The 15,474-nt window shown below is 38.6% G+C and overlaps 1 protein-coding gene across 5 annotated transcripts in view; it reads right to left on the reverse strand.

The window, feature by feature from the left end:
• Positions 1–15,474, reverse strand: part of arnt2 (aryl-hydrocarbon receptor nuclear translocator 2) — a 102,098-nt gene that overhangs the window by 63,847 nt on the left and 22,777 nt on the right. For all 5 annotated transcript variants that reach the window (XM_028473684.1, XM_028473675.1, XM_028473664.1 and 2 more), the window contains 3 exons: positions 14,625–14,838; positions 12,260–12,473; positions 4,101–4,203 (listed from right to left, as the gene is read on the reverse strand). In XM_028473684.1, coding sequence (XP_028329485.1) covers positions 4,101–4,203; positions 12,260–12,473; positions 14,625–14,838 — 531 coding nt within the window. The remainder of the gene's footprint in view (positions 1–4,100; positions 4,204–12,259; positions 12,474–14,624; positions 14,839–15,474) is intronic.

Genomic DNA, 15,474 nt, shown 5'->3' on the forward strand with positions numbered 1-15,474 from the left:
TCCCATAGAATTAAACCTGGGAAATCGCTTTTTAACTTTGCACCCACAAATTTACCCCTTTATAACACTACAGAGTATGTACACCTCTTTGTACATCTAACCTTCAAACACATACTCGTGTGGCCATAAATGACAACTCTACTTAAGCTCCTCCCACTATATGAACACATACTTCCGACGGGCACTGTACTAGTAACTTAAAGGAACAAATTATGTTCTATTTTCAAGGTAATTTCCTATTTTATGTTCATTTTTAGTAAGTCACTGCTGAAAAGATTGGAACTAAAATAAAAATATCTGTTTGTCTGTTCGAGGGATTAAATTGTGGAATAATGTTGATATAGAAATAAAAATAAGTAACACTATTTTCAAAAAGAAAATGTCACAATATTTCAGAAAGTGATAGAATTCAGTAAGAATATGTTTGTAATAAGGGTACAAAGTCTACTTGTTAAATGTTGTATTATTTTTTGCATCATTTGAAAAAGGCAACTCAAATGTACTTTGTTGAATGCTTGCATTTATTTTGTCTGTATTATTTGAGAAATGTAACTTGAATGTAACGATTTATGTTGTGCATAGAAACATTTTTACTTCTGCCTGTTTTGGTGCTATATAAATAAACTGAATTGAACTGGAAAAAAAAGCATTTCACCCAAACTATCAAAGTACTAGCAGAAACAATACACCTGACATTTATTCTGGAGCAAATTAATATAGGATATGTTTAATTTACAGGCATCAAATTAAATATTCCTGTTGAGGTGATAACTTCCATAAAAGGCCTGGACCTCTACAGGTTGGATGTTCTTCAATCTCTGAATGTTTGAGTGACCAAAATGTGTCTTTTTCTTAAATGCTTTGTTGATCTTCTTGAAGGCTTTTTCTTTCCATGTAAAAACATTCCTGTTTTTCACTGAGAAGGTTTTAGTTTGTTTGACTGCTCATTTCAAGAATGATTCATCTTAAGTTTATGCCATTTTGTCTTGTTTGTTTGATAAATAAAGGCCAGTTGTGTTGGGGGCGGTGATGGTGGGGGTTCAGGTATTACAGGCCACAGTCAAGGTGGGGGTTCAGCTATTACAGGCCACAGTGATGGTGGGGGTTCAGGTATTACAGGCCACAGTGATGGTGGGGGTTCAGGTATTACAGGCTACAGTGATGGTGGGGGCTCAGGTATTACAGGCCACAGTGATGGTGGGGGCTCAGGTATTACAGGCCACAGTGATGGTGGGGGCTCAGGTATTACAGGCCACAGTGATGGTGGGGGCTCAGGTATTACAGGCCACAGTGATGGTGGGGGCTCAGGTATTACAGGCCACAGTGATGGTGGGGGTTCAGGTATTACAGGCCACAGCGATGGTGGGGACTCAGGTATTACAGGCCACAGTGATGGTGGGGGCTCAGGTATTACAGGCCACAGTGATGGTGGGGGCTCAGGTATTACAGGCCCTGGCCACAGTCAGCAAGTAGCACACAATGGATGTCAAAGGAAGGACATTACATTACATAAACTGGCTTGGATATAATCTGCTGATCTACTGTTGTCTACTCTGCCATGTTTTTGTATGTGCTACAGATGGCTTTGCATTCCACTGTTTGTTTGGACTTTCCATTAGCCTGTCTGTGCAGCACATTGTTTGAGTTATGCTGAGTCTGAGCAGCAATAACAGATTCTTAGCGTCCAACACGCGGCAGCATTTCGTGTGAGGTTTCTCAAAATGATTCAGACAAATAATGACTACAACATGCCTGGGCCAGTACTACAAAGCTGGGCTGACTTAACCAGACATTGGCAATCCAGATCAGCTGAACAACAATGGCCACGGTTACAAGTATTCTGCTTTGTTTTTACATGGAAATTGTCATTCCAAATTGAGGTTTACATGAAAAACAAGTTTATTCGGCTTTATTCGATTCAGCGTTAGGTCTGGGAGTTAGGATGGTTTCTGACTGGACAGGGGGCGAACGTGACGTATCATCTATCGGGGAAAAAAACACCTTCGTAGTGGAGAAGGAAGGCAGAAGACCGTATTTTGGTCAAACAATTAATGCTGGCTTTACAGGATTTTGAGTGGAAGGAGAACTTTATGAGGACCTGCACGTCATTAGTGAAGCTCCGTGTCCTGGTGCAGGACTTTATGTCCCCCAATGAAGCCCGTTTTCAGTGCCGATGAACGGCATTCTATCCATATCTTCTGAGGCTCTTATTAAATAAATAGTCTTGGCTCCAGTCCAATGCTTGATTTGGGCGGCCATCTTGGATTATGTCATCACCAGTGCGCCATCGACGGGACGAGCATAAGTAGAACGACCGGAATTAATTTGAAGCAGAATTAATGTATACAAGATTGAGGAATTATTCCATTCGGAATTAAAATCAGAATAAACCAGCCACTTAATTCAGATTTAAGTTTAATTCAGAATGGCCATTTTCACTTAGAATTTTACAGGGTAAGTTTAAAGAGGATTTCACTTTTATTCTGACTTAAAGGGGCATTAAAGCTCTGGCCACTGAAATTTAACCAAGGGTTTTCAAACCTGGATCAGTGCACGCTCACATAAAAGGGGTGGAGTTTGCAGCATCTGACAAATCGCAAACATGGAGAAACTGTGCAGATTATCCTATGTTACCATGGAGAAGCAGACAATCCATCTTAAAAAATATATGAAGAATTAAATCCATAATCCATGAATTCTCATTTGTAATGCGATTAGTACGTGGCAAAGATTGTTCCTACCCTCACCTATGGTCATGAGCTTTGGGTCATGACCGGAAAAACAAGATTGCGGGTACAAGTGGCTGAAATGAGTTTCCTCCATAGGGTGGCTGGGTTCTTCCTTAGAGATAGGGTGAGAAGCTCAGTCATCCGGGAGGGCCTTAGAGTAGAGCCGCTGCCCAAAGTGGCCAGGGAGACGTAAGTCTGGGCTTCCCTGCCAAGGATGCTGCCTCCTAAACCCAACAACGGATAAGCGGCAGAAGATGGATGGTAGGTGCAGATTGTAACTGCATCCAAACTTCAAGTGCAATATGTTGTACCTTCTGGGACTTTGGACTTATTCCAGCCTCAGATGTGCGTAGGGAGAAATATGTTTAAGTCCATGGAAGAATACACGTAGGGCCAGGTTTGACAGGGAACACCCACATTTCAGGGCTGTTCCATCTAGAGCGTATTGAATGAAGGCACGCAGTGAAAAGGCTTAAGTAGAAAGGGAGAATCCATGAAGCAAAAATGGCACAATAAGGCCCTAGCTAACTGGAAGAGGGCCCTAGTTCTACAATGTTCTGCATCTTTAAAGTTAACTGCTGCTATTTAAAATAGCCAATTTATTTGTATAGCTCATTTCATACACAAGGCCATTCAATGTACTTTACATGATTAAAAAGTGCAACAGAAAATATTTAACAGTTTAAAAATCAATAAGAACATTAAAATCAACAGTAAAAAATCTACAATAAAAAAGACTAAAAATCTCCTTCTCAGTCATAAGCTGTGGAGAAAAGGAAAAGTCTTTAACTTGGATTTAAAAATGTTCCCATGTGATGCTGACTTTAGCTCTGCTGCAGTTTGTTCCACTTCTTTGCAGCATAACAACTAAAAGCAGCGTAACCATGTTTGCTGTGAGCTCTGGGCTCCACTATCTGACCTGTGTTCATAGATCTGAGAGACCTGCTGGGTTCATATCTGACTAACATCTCACTGATGTACTCTGGACCAAATCCATTCACAGAATGCAGCAGAACTTTAAAGTCTATTCTGAGGCTGACTGGGAGCCAGTAAAAATAATTTAAAACTCGAGTAATGACCCCTGACCTCTTTGTCCTGAATTAGCAGAAGCTGTTTGCTGAAGACTATTACAATAGTCCAGTCTGCTGGAGATAAAAGATGGACCAGCTTGAAATGAAAACTTTCACCGTGGAGATGTTCTTTAGGTGATAGAAGCTCTTTTTTTGTGATTGATTTAATCTGACTTCTGAATGTCAGATCTGAGTCAATCCAAACACCAAGGTGACTTAAAACAATTGGAAACATGCTCATGTCGTCATATTTCAGGTCTGACCTGAATGCAAACAGAAATAAAATGACACAAACACACACCTCATGCGGCAGATGAAGGAGCGCCTGGAGCCCATACACATCCTCATGGTGGACTGCTGTCCCTCTTTCTTCACAGTTCCCGTCTTCAGGTCGAGGATTCTTCCTGTTAACACAAAAACAAGGGAGCAAACGATTAGAGCTGGGCGACATATAGAGATTCAAGATATATCGACTTTTCTATTTTGGTGATATAGAAAATTACAATATTGCCTCCATCAGGGGTCTGCAACCTATCAATAAGAATGGGGGTCTGCAACCAACGGCTCTGGAGCCTCATGTGGCTCTTTGACTGAAAATTGAATGAAAAATTAATTGTCATTTCTAACAGAGGGTATTGATAATAAATGACATCAACTTCAAATAAAATGATGATAAAACAATTTGTTAAAAATAAATCACATTGTGCAATAATAACTGCCACCTTCCTGCTTCACCTCCTGCAACATCTACTGACCATCAACTTTCCTGCACCTGTGGCTAGCCTTCAGTTTTAAATCCCTGGTAAGATAACTTAAATAACTAAAAGACTATTCTGGAAGAAAATAGAGATGTTATTGGGGAGAGATTTATTTAACTGCCAACATGCCATCTTAATATGCACGCTTGATATGTTGCAAGAAATTAGCAATTAGCATGTGTTGACTGACATGATCACGTGTTATCAAGTTCAAGTTAATTTTTGTAACCCTTCAAATCCATGAACTCATAAAATTATTTTACATTATTTTAACTGTATAGAATTCTATACACTATTGTCTTTGTTGAGAAGGTATTTTTTTCGGCTCTGGAAGGACTTTAATCCAGGTAATATAAAATCTGTTGGCACACAATAGAAAAATAATACAATTTCTCAATAGGATGTGGTTGCAAAGGGCAGCTAAATTCTTGACAGCACATTTTGCTAGCATCAAATCAATGTAGCTATTGTTATATTTATTTCTCTGTCACCACTAGAGGGCAGTCTTACAAAGGCAAGTATCAGACCAATGTGTAATTTTTGGCAATGCATGGAGGCTCCTGACTGCTGGAAGATTCATATTCTAGCTGCCAATGTTGCCACGCTGTTTTTGTTATCTGTTCACGTACCCCTAATGACAATTTGCGTACCCCACTTTGGAAACTTACTGTAAGCTTTAGCCTATTATTTACTGTATGTCACAAGTAACACAGCCAAATAAAAAGACATAGTCATCAACATCCAACGCCAGATTTGTTATCATTATAACTCACAATCTTTTCTTAAATGTCCTAAATCTAACTTAGATGTATACATAAGAAAATATTATCATATCAGAATATAAAATTACTAACTATCTTAAACGGTTTCTAGGAAAAGCTGTCCCCTTTGAAAATATTTTAAAATTTGCGCACTTCTCATTTTTGAAGTCCATCAAGGTATTGATACCCTGAAGCCACGCACCAAATTTGGTCATCGTATCTTAAACGGTTTCTGAGAAAAGCTGTCTCCTTTAAAGATACCTCGAACAAAGTCCAAAAAACGGAACAAGGGCAATAACTCTGGGAAAAATAATTCAGTGCTTCTCATTTTCAAACTCCATCAAGGTATTGATACCCTGAAGCCACACAGTGAATTTTGTTATTGTATCTTAAATGGTTTATGAGAAAAACTGTCCCCTTTGAAGATACCTCGAACAGGTTAAAAAAAACAAAATTTATTCTCAATTTCGAACTCCATCAAGATATTGATACCCTGAAGCCACACACTGAATTTGGTTATCCTATCTTAAACGGTTTCTGAAAACAGCTGTCTCCTTTAACTCGGACGGACGGACGCATGGACGGACGGACGGAGCTCAAACTTACATCCCCCTTCACACTTTGTGGCGGGAATAATCACATCACAGGGGTAAAGACAGGAGGTCCCACATGTGTCATTCCTCACCTGACTGAATAGCTCCACTAACAGGAAGATTAATACGTTAGATACTAGTTTGCTTTTCTTCAGTCACCAGGCCTCATGTTTACACTTATAGCCTAAATAAAGCGAAGAGATCCTGAACCACTGACCTACATTCTCAAAACAGTTTAAGATTACACAAGTGAAGAAACATTACAGCTCAAATTTTACTTCATCCTTCTTTTCAAAAGTCTAGATCTCACTCTCGTTCGACTTCATTCTCCTTCTAGAGTGTTGTTAGCGGCCTTTAAAGGCGATCAAAAAAAGCAATTAGAAGAACAAATGGCTTGAAACACTCCCAACTATAGAAGCCATTCATCATCTGGAACAGAGACTACCTTCAGTCGAACCTCTTTTCATCTAAACCTCAGGCACTAATAAAACTTATTATCGACACAGGCTGCACTGATGCTCTGCTCTCAGCACCCGAACATCTCCAAACAAGCCGATACATCTCCACAGCCACTGGTTTGCACTGGTAAAATGTGCTGTACACGTTCCAGTCGCTCGGAGGGATAAACAGCACAAAGTCAAAACCTGTCAACACAATAAACATTGAAAAGCTTCATTGCAATTTACTAACTTGGTTTAGTTATTGTACCATGAAAGGCATTAACTGAAAACATTGCTCTCACTGAGGGATGACCATCATGGAACAATGCTGCCCTCTAGTGAGCACTTTTTTTTAAATGTACATTATCTTTAAACACAAACTCAAGGATTCAAGTTTTATCTTTGATAAGAGTCACTTTAAAAACACATTCTGGAAGAACTCAGCAAAATCACTTATAATCCTCAAAACAATTAAACAGAATTCACTGTTATTTGCACCCCTACATGCCATAGAAACGTTCTGTTCTCTGAACATTTCAATCTAATGTATTTTACGGTGTATAGGCCACAATTTTTTTCATTTAAAGTTGAGGGTGTGGCCAATGCGGCGTTGCGCTCGGTGTGGATTTATCAGTCAGTTGCACATGTGTCCATTGAAAGGGTGTTGAGAGGCAGAATATTACTGACAGTCACCCCTACAGCAGAATGACTGAACTGTAACAGCCACTGAACATCATTTTATTTTTATTTATTCTATTTTCATGTTCGTAGATTGCTTGTTTCTCTTGTGTTAGGAATAGATTAACTATTTTGTTGAACTGTGTTCCTGTTGTAATTTACTGTGTGGAAATTCTGAGAGTTTTAGTCCAGGCTTGGTGCTTTTTTTTTTTTTTCAAGCTTCAGAAATTGTAGAGACAGGGAAAGCTCTGACAGCTTTAGGGGAGGGAAAATGCGTTGGAGCGAGTGACAGCAGACGTCATACATCTGTTAAATATTTGTTTTTATTTTCTATGCCTACAATTTAGAAGTTTGCTGAAATAAAAATCAAATACTGGTAATAAATTGAAGTTTCTGGACCGGGGAGCAGTGCTGACGGGCATTTACGGTCAGAAGAGCGTATAAAAAGTACAATAAGCTTAAAAATGTAAGATATCTGAGCCAGTTTTTATAAGTAGGAAATAATAAAAGGCATAACGTTGCTAAATATCCACATTATGTTTGTTCAAGAGCAATCACAGCTGTAGACTCTGAGGCTGATGGAGAAGATCATGTAAGGAAAACTGGCAGACAAAGCAGAGTTTTCCTTTTGGTAAAAATCATCCAGTTTGTAATAGAAGGAAACAATAAATAGCATAAAGTTGTTCAGAAGCAGTCGTGTCTGTATTCTGACTCAGAGTCCAGACTCGACGTAATAGCTCCTAGGGATGGGAATAGATAACAATTCAGTGATTCTGATTCCATTATCGATATTGCTTAATGATTCCATTCCTTACCACTTCTCATTGGGTGAGGGAATGAAATAATACAAATGGATTTGTTTGCTTTAACTCTATTATTATTATCTTTGTCTCTTTAATTTCCTGGAGGGATATCAGCTCTCTTTTAATCCACCAGGTAAGGGAGGTACAGATAGTTTTCACTGGATAATATATACAACATATGAAACTTTGGCAACAAACATTTGAGAATATTTACAGTGCTCCTTTTAAACTGGAACAATATGATCCAAACTAATTCAGGCATAAAACAAATAACTCTTCTGTAAAAAAAAAAAAAAGAACATATTAACCAAAAGTACAGCTGCACTTATCAACTGTGGTAGATTAACTATTTTTGCGCAGAAAAATTTGCATGTTTGCCTTGTCAGGAATTATACAAGATGGTTCTGGACTTAGGGTGTCTCCAGCTGTGGAGAACACCCTTTCAGATGGTGTCGAGGATGCTTGGACACAAAGATATTTGTCAGCTGAAGCTGAGACTGTTGGCAACATGTCTGTGGCCTCTTCATTCACCACCAGAGGGTGGCGCCGTCTTTGGTTGGGATGGTAGGAAGGCTTCTAAATAGTTGGACTTCTTCATCCACTCTTTGGACCATGTAGGGCTCTATAAAATCCCTGTTAACGGAATCGTGGACGGAATCACGGAATCGACCAATGAAACCGGAATTCACCGAACGCGTAAATGGACAGAATCAGCATGAAACGCTGACACCGGAACATCTTTTTAAGGGAATATGTTTCCGGGGACTGCTCATTAGGTGCACCGCCCGCATCCAATTAATGTCACCCAATTTCCTCAGGGATCAATGGTTTACTGAATGTGATCAGGTTTATTTTAAGTTTTGATCAACTCAATTTTAATTAACCTAATTTAAGTGATGCTGATGACATCATTCCAGACCATAATGATTAAACAAAAATAAAGGGACGCAAGGATGCATCAGTTATTTCATCACTAGGGGCCGGAATATTAATTAAGTATATTATTTAAAGTATTAGAAGTCATCATTGTGAATTTCTCTTGGAGACTGTGAATTTCTCTTGGAGACTGTGAATTTCTCTTGGAGATGAATAAAGTATCTATCTATCTATCTATCTATCATTAACCTACGATGTTTTAGACTCTACAATCCCTGGCATCGATGGTCTCGATCTTCTGTAGCTCTGATTAGATGTTGTTTAAATGCTCTGAGCAGGTAAAACTGATTAAAGCTGCTGCTGTTCTCACTGAGCAGCAATACACCAGAAACAAACAAGCGTTACAGTCACGTTAAAGTTAAGCGGGATCAGGTTGGCTCCTGGGAACTCATTGCAGAACTGAAAGTCCCAGGGATAGCCAAAACAACAAACTGAGCTGAACTGGAAACTTCTGTTAATTCATTTAACTGAATGGAAAATTGTTCACATAAACACAGTCTATCCAGTAGCTGTGAATAAATGTCAGCTGAGACTTTTTCATTTCTTCTCCTCATAGTGTCAATTATAAACTTTGAATTAATGAGCTGCTTCTCTCCCAAACACAACTTCACACATTTCCACTGCTGTTCTCGTCCAACTGAGCCTGATGTCTTATGTTTAGCGATCCGTTGAGCCACTGAATAAGAAGCCCTCTGTGCTTTTTCTAAAGTCGTAGCCAAATTCATCATTTATGTTTTCCCACGCATGTATTCCACACATTTTTACTGGAATAAATCATTTGTTTTGTCTTTGAACTCTGGCTTCTTTTGTAATGTGATGCTGCTTTAGCTTGGCTAGCTTCACTTTATGGCTTTATTTGTTAGAACCTAAAAGCAAACAACACAGTTTGGTCTTCAAGCTCGAGATGATGTCATCATATTTTCACAGTTTAACACGTTTGGGCTGAGCACCACTTGACGAGTGTTTGCTTATTTAAATATGTATCCATCGTCACTAGCTTCAAATGCTAAGCAGCAGCAGGAGCTGGTCACTAGGAATGTACGATATTTTATCGTTTATGATTTATCGTCAAAAACATTCTCACTGGTAAGATATAAACTATAAATTCCCATGTCGGAAATTAGCGAGGGCCACAGGCCATTTGTCCCTCAATTTAGCTAAGAATGCCCTAAAAAAATCCTTGTTCCACGAGTCAAAACTGCATCTGTTTGTTGTCAACAACTTATTATTCTCTGGAGCGGAACGTTGTTTACGGCAGCTCTGACGTGCGCCGCCCCCTTCACACACCGCCATCTGTCTGTGTGAGGTGTTCATCTCAGCTACCTGACGCTACTATGCTGTGATACATCATGGATCACTACTTGGTTAAAACCAGACAACCATCAAACAAAGGGAACCGATTCAAGTTCCACTGATCCACCCAAAGTTCTACAAACACGGGGACAGAGATGAACCTGTAGCAACGATTATGAACTGGAAACTCAACTAAAGCTAACTATGCTAAGCTAACCCACTGACACACAGACATGTCACACGTTGTGTGAAATAAATGTTAGCATAAATATTAATGTCACTATTAATCCGTCCCAATGTGTGAAACGCAATATTTTTTTAATTATATTTCACGTGTTCACAGACAAAGTTGGTCCTATTAGACTAATGTAACTATTGAGATTATTACACCTAAATATACTGAATGATTAAATCATTAACTTGATCTGGTTTAATTATAGGAAATCAGAGAGTTATTTATTAATCATAACTTTATGTAACTCATTATCAGATAAATGAAACAAAATAACAGTAAAAACACTAATAGAGGTATTTTTGCTTTTCAAATAAGGAAATAAATGAATTACATACAATTGCACTAATAGAGTGACCCACATGCATAAATGAATTCCATAAAATATCAGCTCATGAACTCTTTGAGTCAGCAGTTATTGTAGCCTTTTTTAATGTGTCTAATGTTGACGTATTCACATTTATTTGTGTTTATAAAGAACCTGTTTACACTAAGTTGTGAATTTTTAAAAAGTTTTTATAGTTAATATTTATCATGATTTTTATTGTTATTGTGATAAATACCAGAAATTATTGGGATGATTTTTTTTGTCAATATCGCCCATCCCTACTGGTCATTTATGTAAGGCTCTATCATTGATCCCCCTTCCTTAAAGTGTACATATTTTTTTCTTTTTCCTCTCTTCTCTTCATTTTATTATATCAATTTTGTATATATATATATATATACATATATATATATATATTGTATATTGTTCCTTTCCCCCACATATTTGTCTATTATTAACTTGTTATTGTCTCCTCCCCTCACCCTCTAACAGAACAATATCATTTTTATAATTATGATAATATTGCACACATGCACACACACTGTTTTATAGTCTATGGCAGTTTTTTCTGTAACTGTCTCTGTCTTTGTGTTGTATGTGGCAAAAAAATACAATTTAATGAAAAATTTTAAATGTTAAACTATTTCACTATCACTTAACCAGTAATAGAAAGTGTAACACTTTACTTGAAGTTTTATTCATAAGGCTGATATATGCTGTCATTAACTGTTGTGAGACCTTTTGCTAAATTATGACTAAATTATGACACCTTTGGAGCTACGCTGGAATTTTTGGGTTAGGTGGAGGGATCTCGTGGGGTTAGGGTTAGGGTAACGAACAACACATAATGACAGTCTTCATGACACCTAATTCATGCTAATTCATGTCAGCATTATGTGTAACACATCAAGTAAAGTGTTACCAAAGAAAGATCGTGGACCACGTAACTCGACAAAGGTCAAAAACCAATAGATCAGTTTACTACAGTATGTTACAAATTAATATACACAGGGCGACCGTGGCTCAGGTGGTAGTGGGTCGTCTTCTGATCGAGAGGTTAGGGGTTCGATCCCAGTACCTGACTATGTGTTGAAGTGTCCTTGGGCAAGACACTGAACCCTAAGTTTCTCCGGTTGGTCGACTAGTGCCTTGCATGGCAGTCCTGTCCCACTGAATGTGAGAGTGATTGGGTGAATGAGCTGATATGTAAAGCGCTTTGAGACTGCTTCAGTGTGGTGATAAAGCGCTATATAAAATCAAGTCCATTTACCTTGTCCTGTTCAATTGTTTCATTTGACTTCACGTCTGCAGAACTGTGTGGGAAATAACTCAAAATGAATGTTTATTTTTTCTCAAATCCTGCCCTATGCTCCTATAAGTTGTTAAAATATTAGTTTTTTTCAAGTAACCACATACATCTATAAAAGTGCTCAGTATGTTTTATTAAAGTAAAGTGCAATCAACTTCTAGCTAAAATGCATTAAGGAGTGAGGTAGTTTAACAAGGTTTGATGTGGTTCACTGACACCTTGTGACATGTACAATTTATTTTTTATTTAGTGAGTGTGGCTTATATTTAGATGCAAATTCACTTATTTTTAAAATGACATTTCCCCATAATAATAACAGCAGGTCTTACCTGTCATGGAGTTCTCTGAAGTGCTGAGCTGCTCCCTTAACTTGTCCACATCATCAGGATGGACCTGTTCATACAGAGTGCTTCCAAACCATTCAGACTGAGGATGGTTCAGCACGGGCGTCACCGAGTCCGACACGTAGATGACTCGGCCCGTCTCTGCAGCGACCACAAACAGGAAGCCGTCAGCTGCCTCCAGGATCAGGTGTTTTAGCTCCTGAGGAAACAAACACACACATTGTAGGTTGTATTTTATTAATGAAGACTTGAAATTCGAAGGAACAAGTGGGTCAGAAAATAGATGTGTGGATGGAAATCCCCTTATCATTTGGATTTAAAGGTTTGTTTGTTATGACGGAGTATTAGGGCCACACTACAATAAAAAAAATCTGGGCACTCAAGATTAAAGTCGTAATATTTTGAGAATAAAGTTGTAATTTTATGAGAATAAAGTCGTATCTTTAAAAAAACTTAATTTCATGAGACTAAAGTCATATTTCAAGATTAAAGTAACAATATTTCAAGATTAAGAGTACCCTTCCTCTTGTGTTAGCATCTCTTATGATAATGGGTTAAATCAGCTGTAAAATACACTAGAATATATTATCTATCATCTGATTTGTTTCTCACCTCTTGGTTACCTTATTAGGCTTCCTAATGAATGAAAATATTGGTATTAATGTTGTTGATATGAGTGTCTGAGCCTTTTTTCTGTCAGTATACCCTAGACTTCTTCTTGCTTCTCTCGACGAGGACAGTCGCACTCTCTGTTTCTCCCTCCCTTCAATTATTATCTCTCTCCCAGCTGCTGCTTTGTCTGGTCCTGTGAGCCTAACAAGAGCCTCTCTCTGCAACTCATCCAAAACCGGAATAATGGAACTAATTAGTTGGTCTCTCAGTGCTATCGATCAGATTTTTTCGACGAAAAGAACCGGGGGTGGTGAACCCGCATGTCCAAGCGGGACATTTGTGGCTGGATACATACTTGACCCTTGGAACAAGTGGCGAGTTGTGTGTCTGTCCATCCTTTCCGTGGAGGACATCTACATGATTGGAATAATGATAGTAGGCATGCTGCTGATCGGAGCTGGTGGCTTCCTAATCTATCAAAAAGTCCGTACTACGCTGGCGACTGTTTTGGAAAAGCTGCCAGTGATTTCTGAAGGATGTAGCAGGGCTCTGAACACTCAGACTCATGTGTTGATCGATATCAAAAGCAAGCAAGAGCTGCTTTTGGATCGTCTACGCGTTATGGATAACAACTTGGAGAAGTTGGAGACCCGGCTTGGAAGTGGAAACTAGATCATTGGATTACAGCAGAGACCCAGGACAGAAGGCTATTGGAAATTGACATAGCCTGTATCAAATCACATTGCTTATCTCCCTTTCGGCTCCCCAGCCAGTCAAGGCTAAAGCCAAGGTTGTCTCAACTCTTATCACCAGGAAGTTTCTGCAGACGGCGGCTCTTACACCCACTCCCTCCCCCCGCTCCTTCCCTACATTCCCACCTGGAACTGTTGATGCTGAACTTTTCCACACGTCATCTGGTTGTCAGTAACGCAGCTACAGGTCTTCAACTTCAAATGCCTCGTCAGCCATCTTTCCCCACCTCCCATCCGCAGCTGAATGGAGGCGTGGTTGCAGCGCCTATTGGCAGCACGCCCATGTCCCCAAACGGCTGGAATCCTGATGGAATCCCACCCGACCCCCTCCCCCAGCCAACCTCCCACCCAACCCTTCCCACATGCCTTGTCTCGAGTTGTTTGACTGTGTCATGCTTACATTTATGTTTGCGGAGGCAGTTTTTTTTCCTGGTTTAGGGAAATCAGTTTCAAACTGGCAGTTTTTTTCCCCTCACCCCTCCTCTCCTCCTGTTGTTGATCTCTTTTTCAGCTAAATATGTGGGCGCCGCAAATGGCTGCGCCGGTGTTTTGATGTGTCTTCTTTCACTGCAACTACCAAGTCAAATTCCTTGTATTGTTCTAAACTGTACCTGGTCAATAAAGCTCTTCTGATTCTGATTCTGATTTGGAAAATAAAAAGCCAAATCTTTTTCCTTTTATAAACTTTGCTATATACAGTTTTATCTCTGAAATTATGGTGTTTTTCCATATATTTTTCATGCCTTATTAGATTATCACTCCAGTTTAAGTGTGCTCATCATATTTGAACTACTTTTTAATTCCCAAATCCTTCCATTTTTATGCCTTGGTACTGACTGTTTTTCTAGAATTTCCATGCCAATTACAATTACAAAGTCAATCATCTGAACCCAATTACAGCTACAGATTTTTTTCCAAATACAATTAAAATTATAATTACGTCATAATTGTTATTAATTATCAACTAAGTGATGGTCAGTCATTACCTGTTCGGTGAGAAAAGAAGGTTTATAGGCACCGTCGGTGGAGGTGTTGCCAGTGCCTCTCATGGACTTCATGTGGGAGACGGCCATACGCAGAATGGTGAGCTTGTCTGGCTTCCGGGCCAGTGCGCTGCAGGTGGGCACCATGTCTGACAGCTCAGTGATGTACTGGGTCATCTTGTTGCGTCTGCGTCGTTCTATCTCACTGTGGTTCTCTCTATAATAGACACGTGCAGTTAGACAGGAACACAAAGGGAGTGGGTTCGTTTCTGCAAATGAAATAGTGATCTGATCATAGTTTATAATTAGTGTCAAATAAATATTCCTCTCAGGTAAAATGGCCTGACAACGAGGTTGGAGTCAATTAAATTTTTCATTTACAATTACAATTATTATTCTTCCTCTGAAAGTCAATTAAAAATGCACTCTCAATTACTAAAGTTCAATTACCATTTTCTTTTTTCTTTTTTTTTACTAAATTACTAAAGTCCAATTACAATATATATATATATATTTTTTACTACATTACTAAAGTCCAATTACAATTAATAACAATTACTGAGCCTTTAATAAATAATCCCATAGAAATAGAAGTAATTGAAAAATGTAATTGACCCCAACCCTGGTTCACATGAAATTGTAAAGCCCAGAATGCAACATTGTTGTTGTTGTTGTTGTAGTTAAATTAATTTAAATGATTGTAATGACAAAGGACAAAATATAGTAGCAGCAACAGTAAGTTTCCCCTTTTAATCTTTCTTCTAAAAAAAGATGGAAAAAATACCTTTTTAATTTTTAAAATGTAATTTTTCTAATATACGATGGTAAATTAGGGCCACATTAAAATAAAATA

The sequence above is a fragment of the Gouania willdenowi genome, chromosome 3, assembly GCF_900634775.1.
Source record: "Gouania willdenowi chromosome 3, fGouWil2.1, whole genome shotgun sequence".
In the NCBI taxonomy this organism is placed as follows: Eukaryota; Metazoa; Chordata; class Actinopteri; order Blenniiformes; family Gobiesocidae; genus Gouania; species Gouania willdenowi.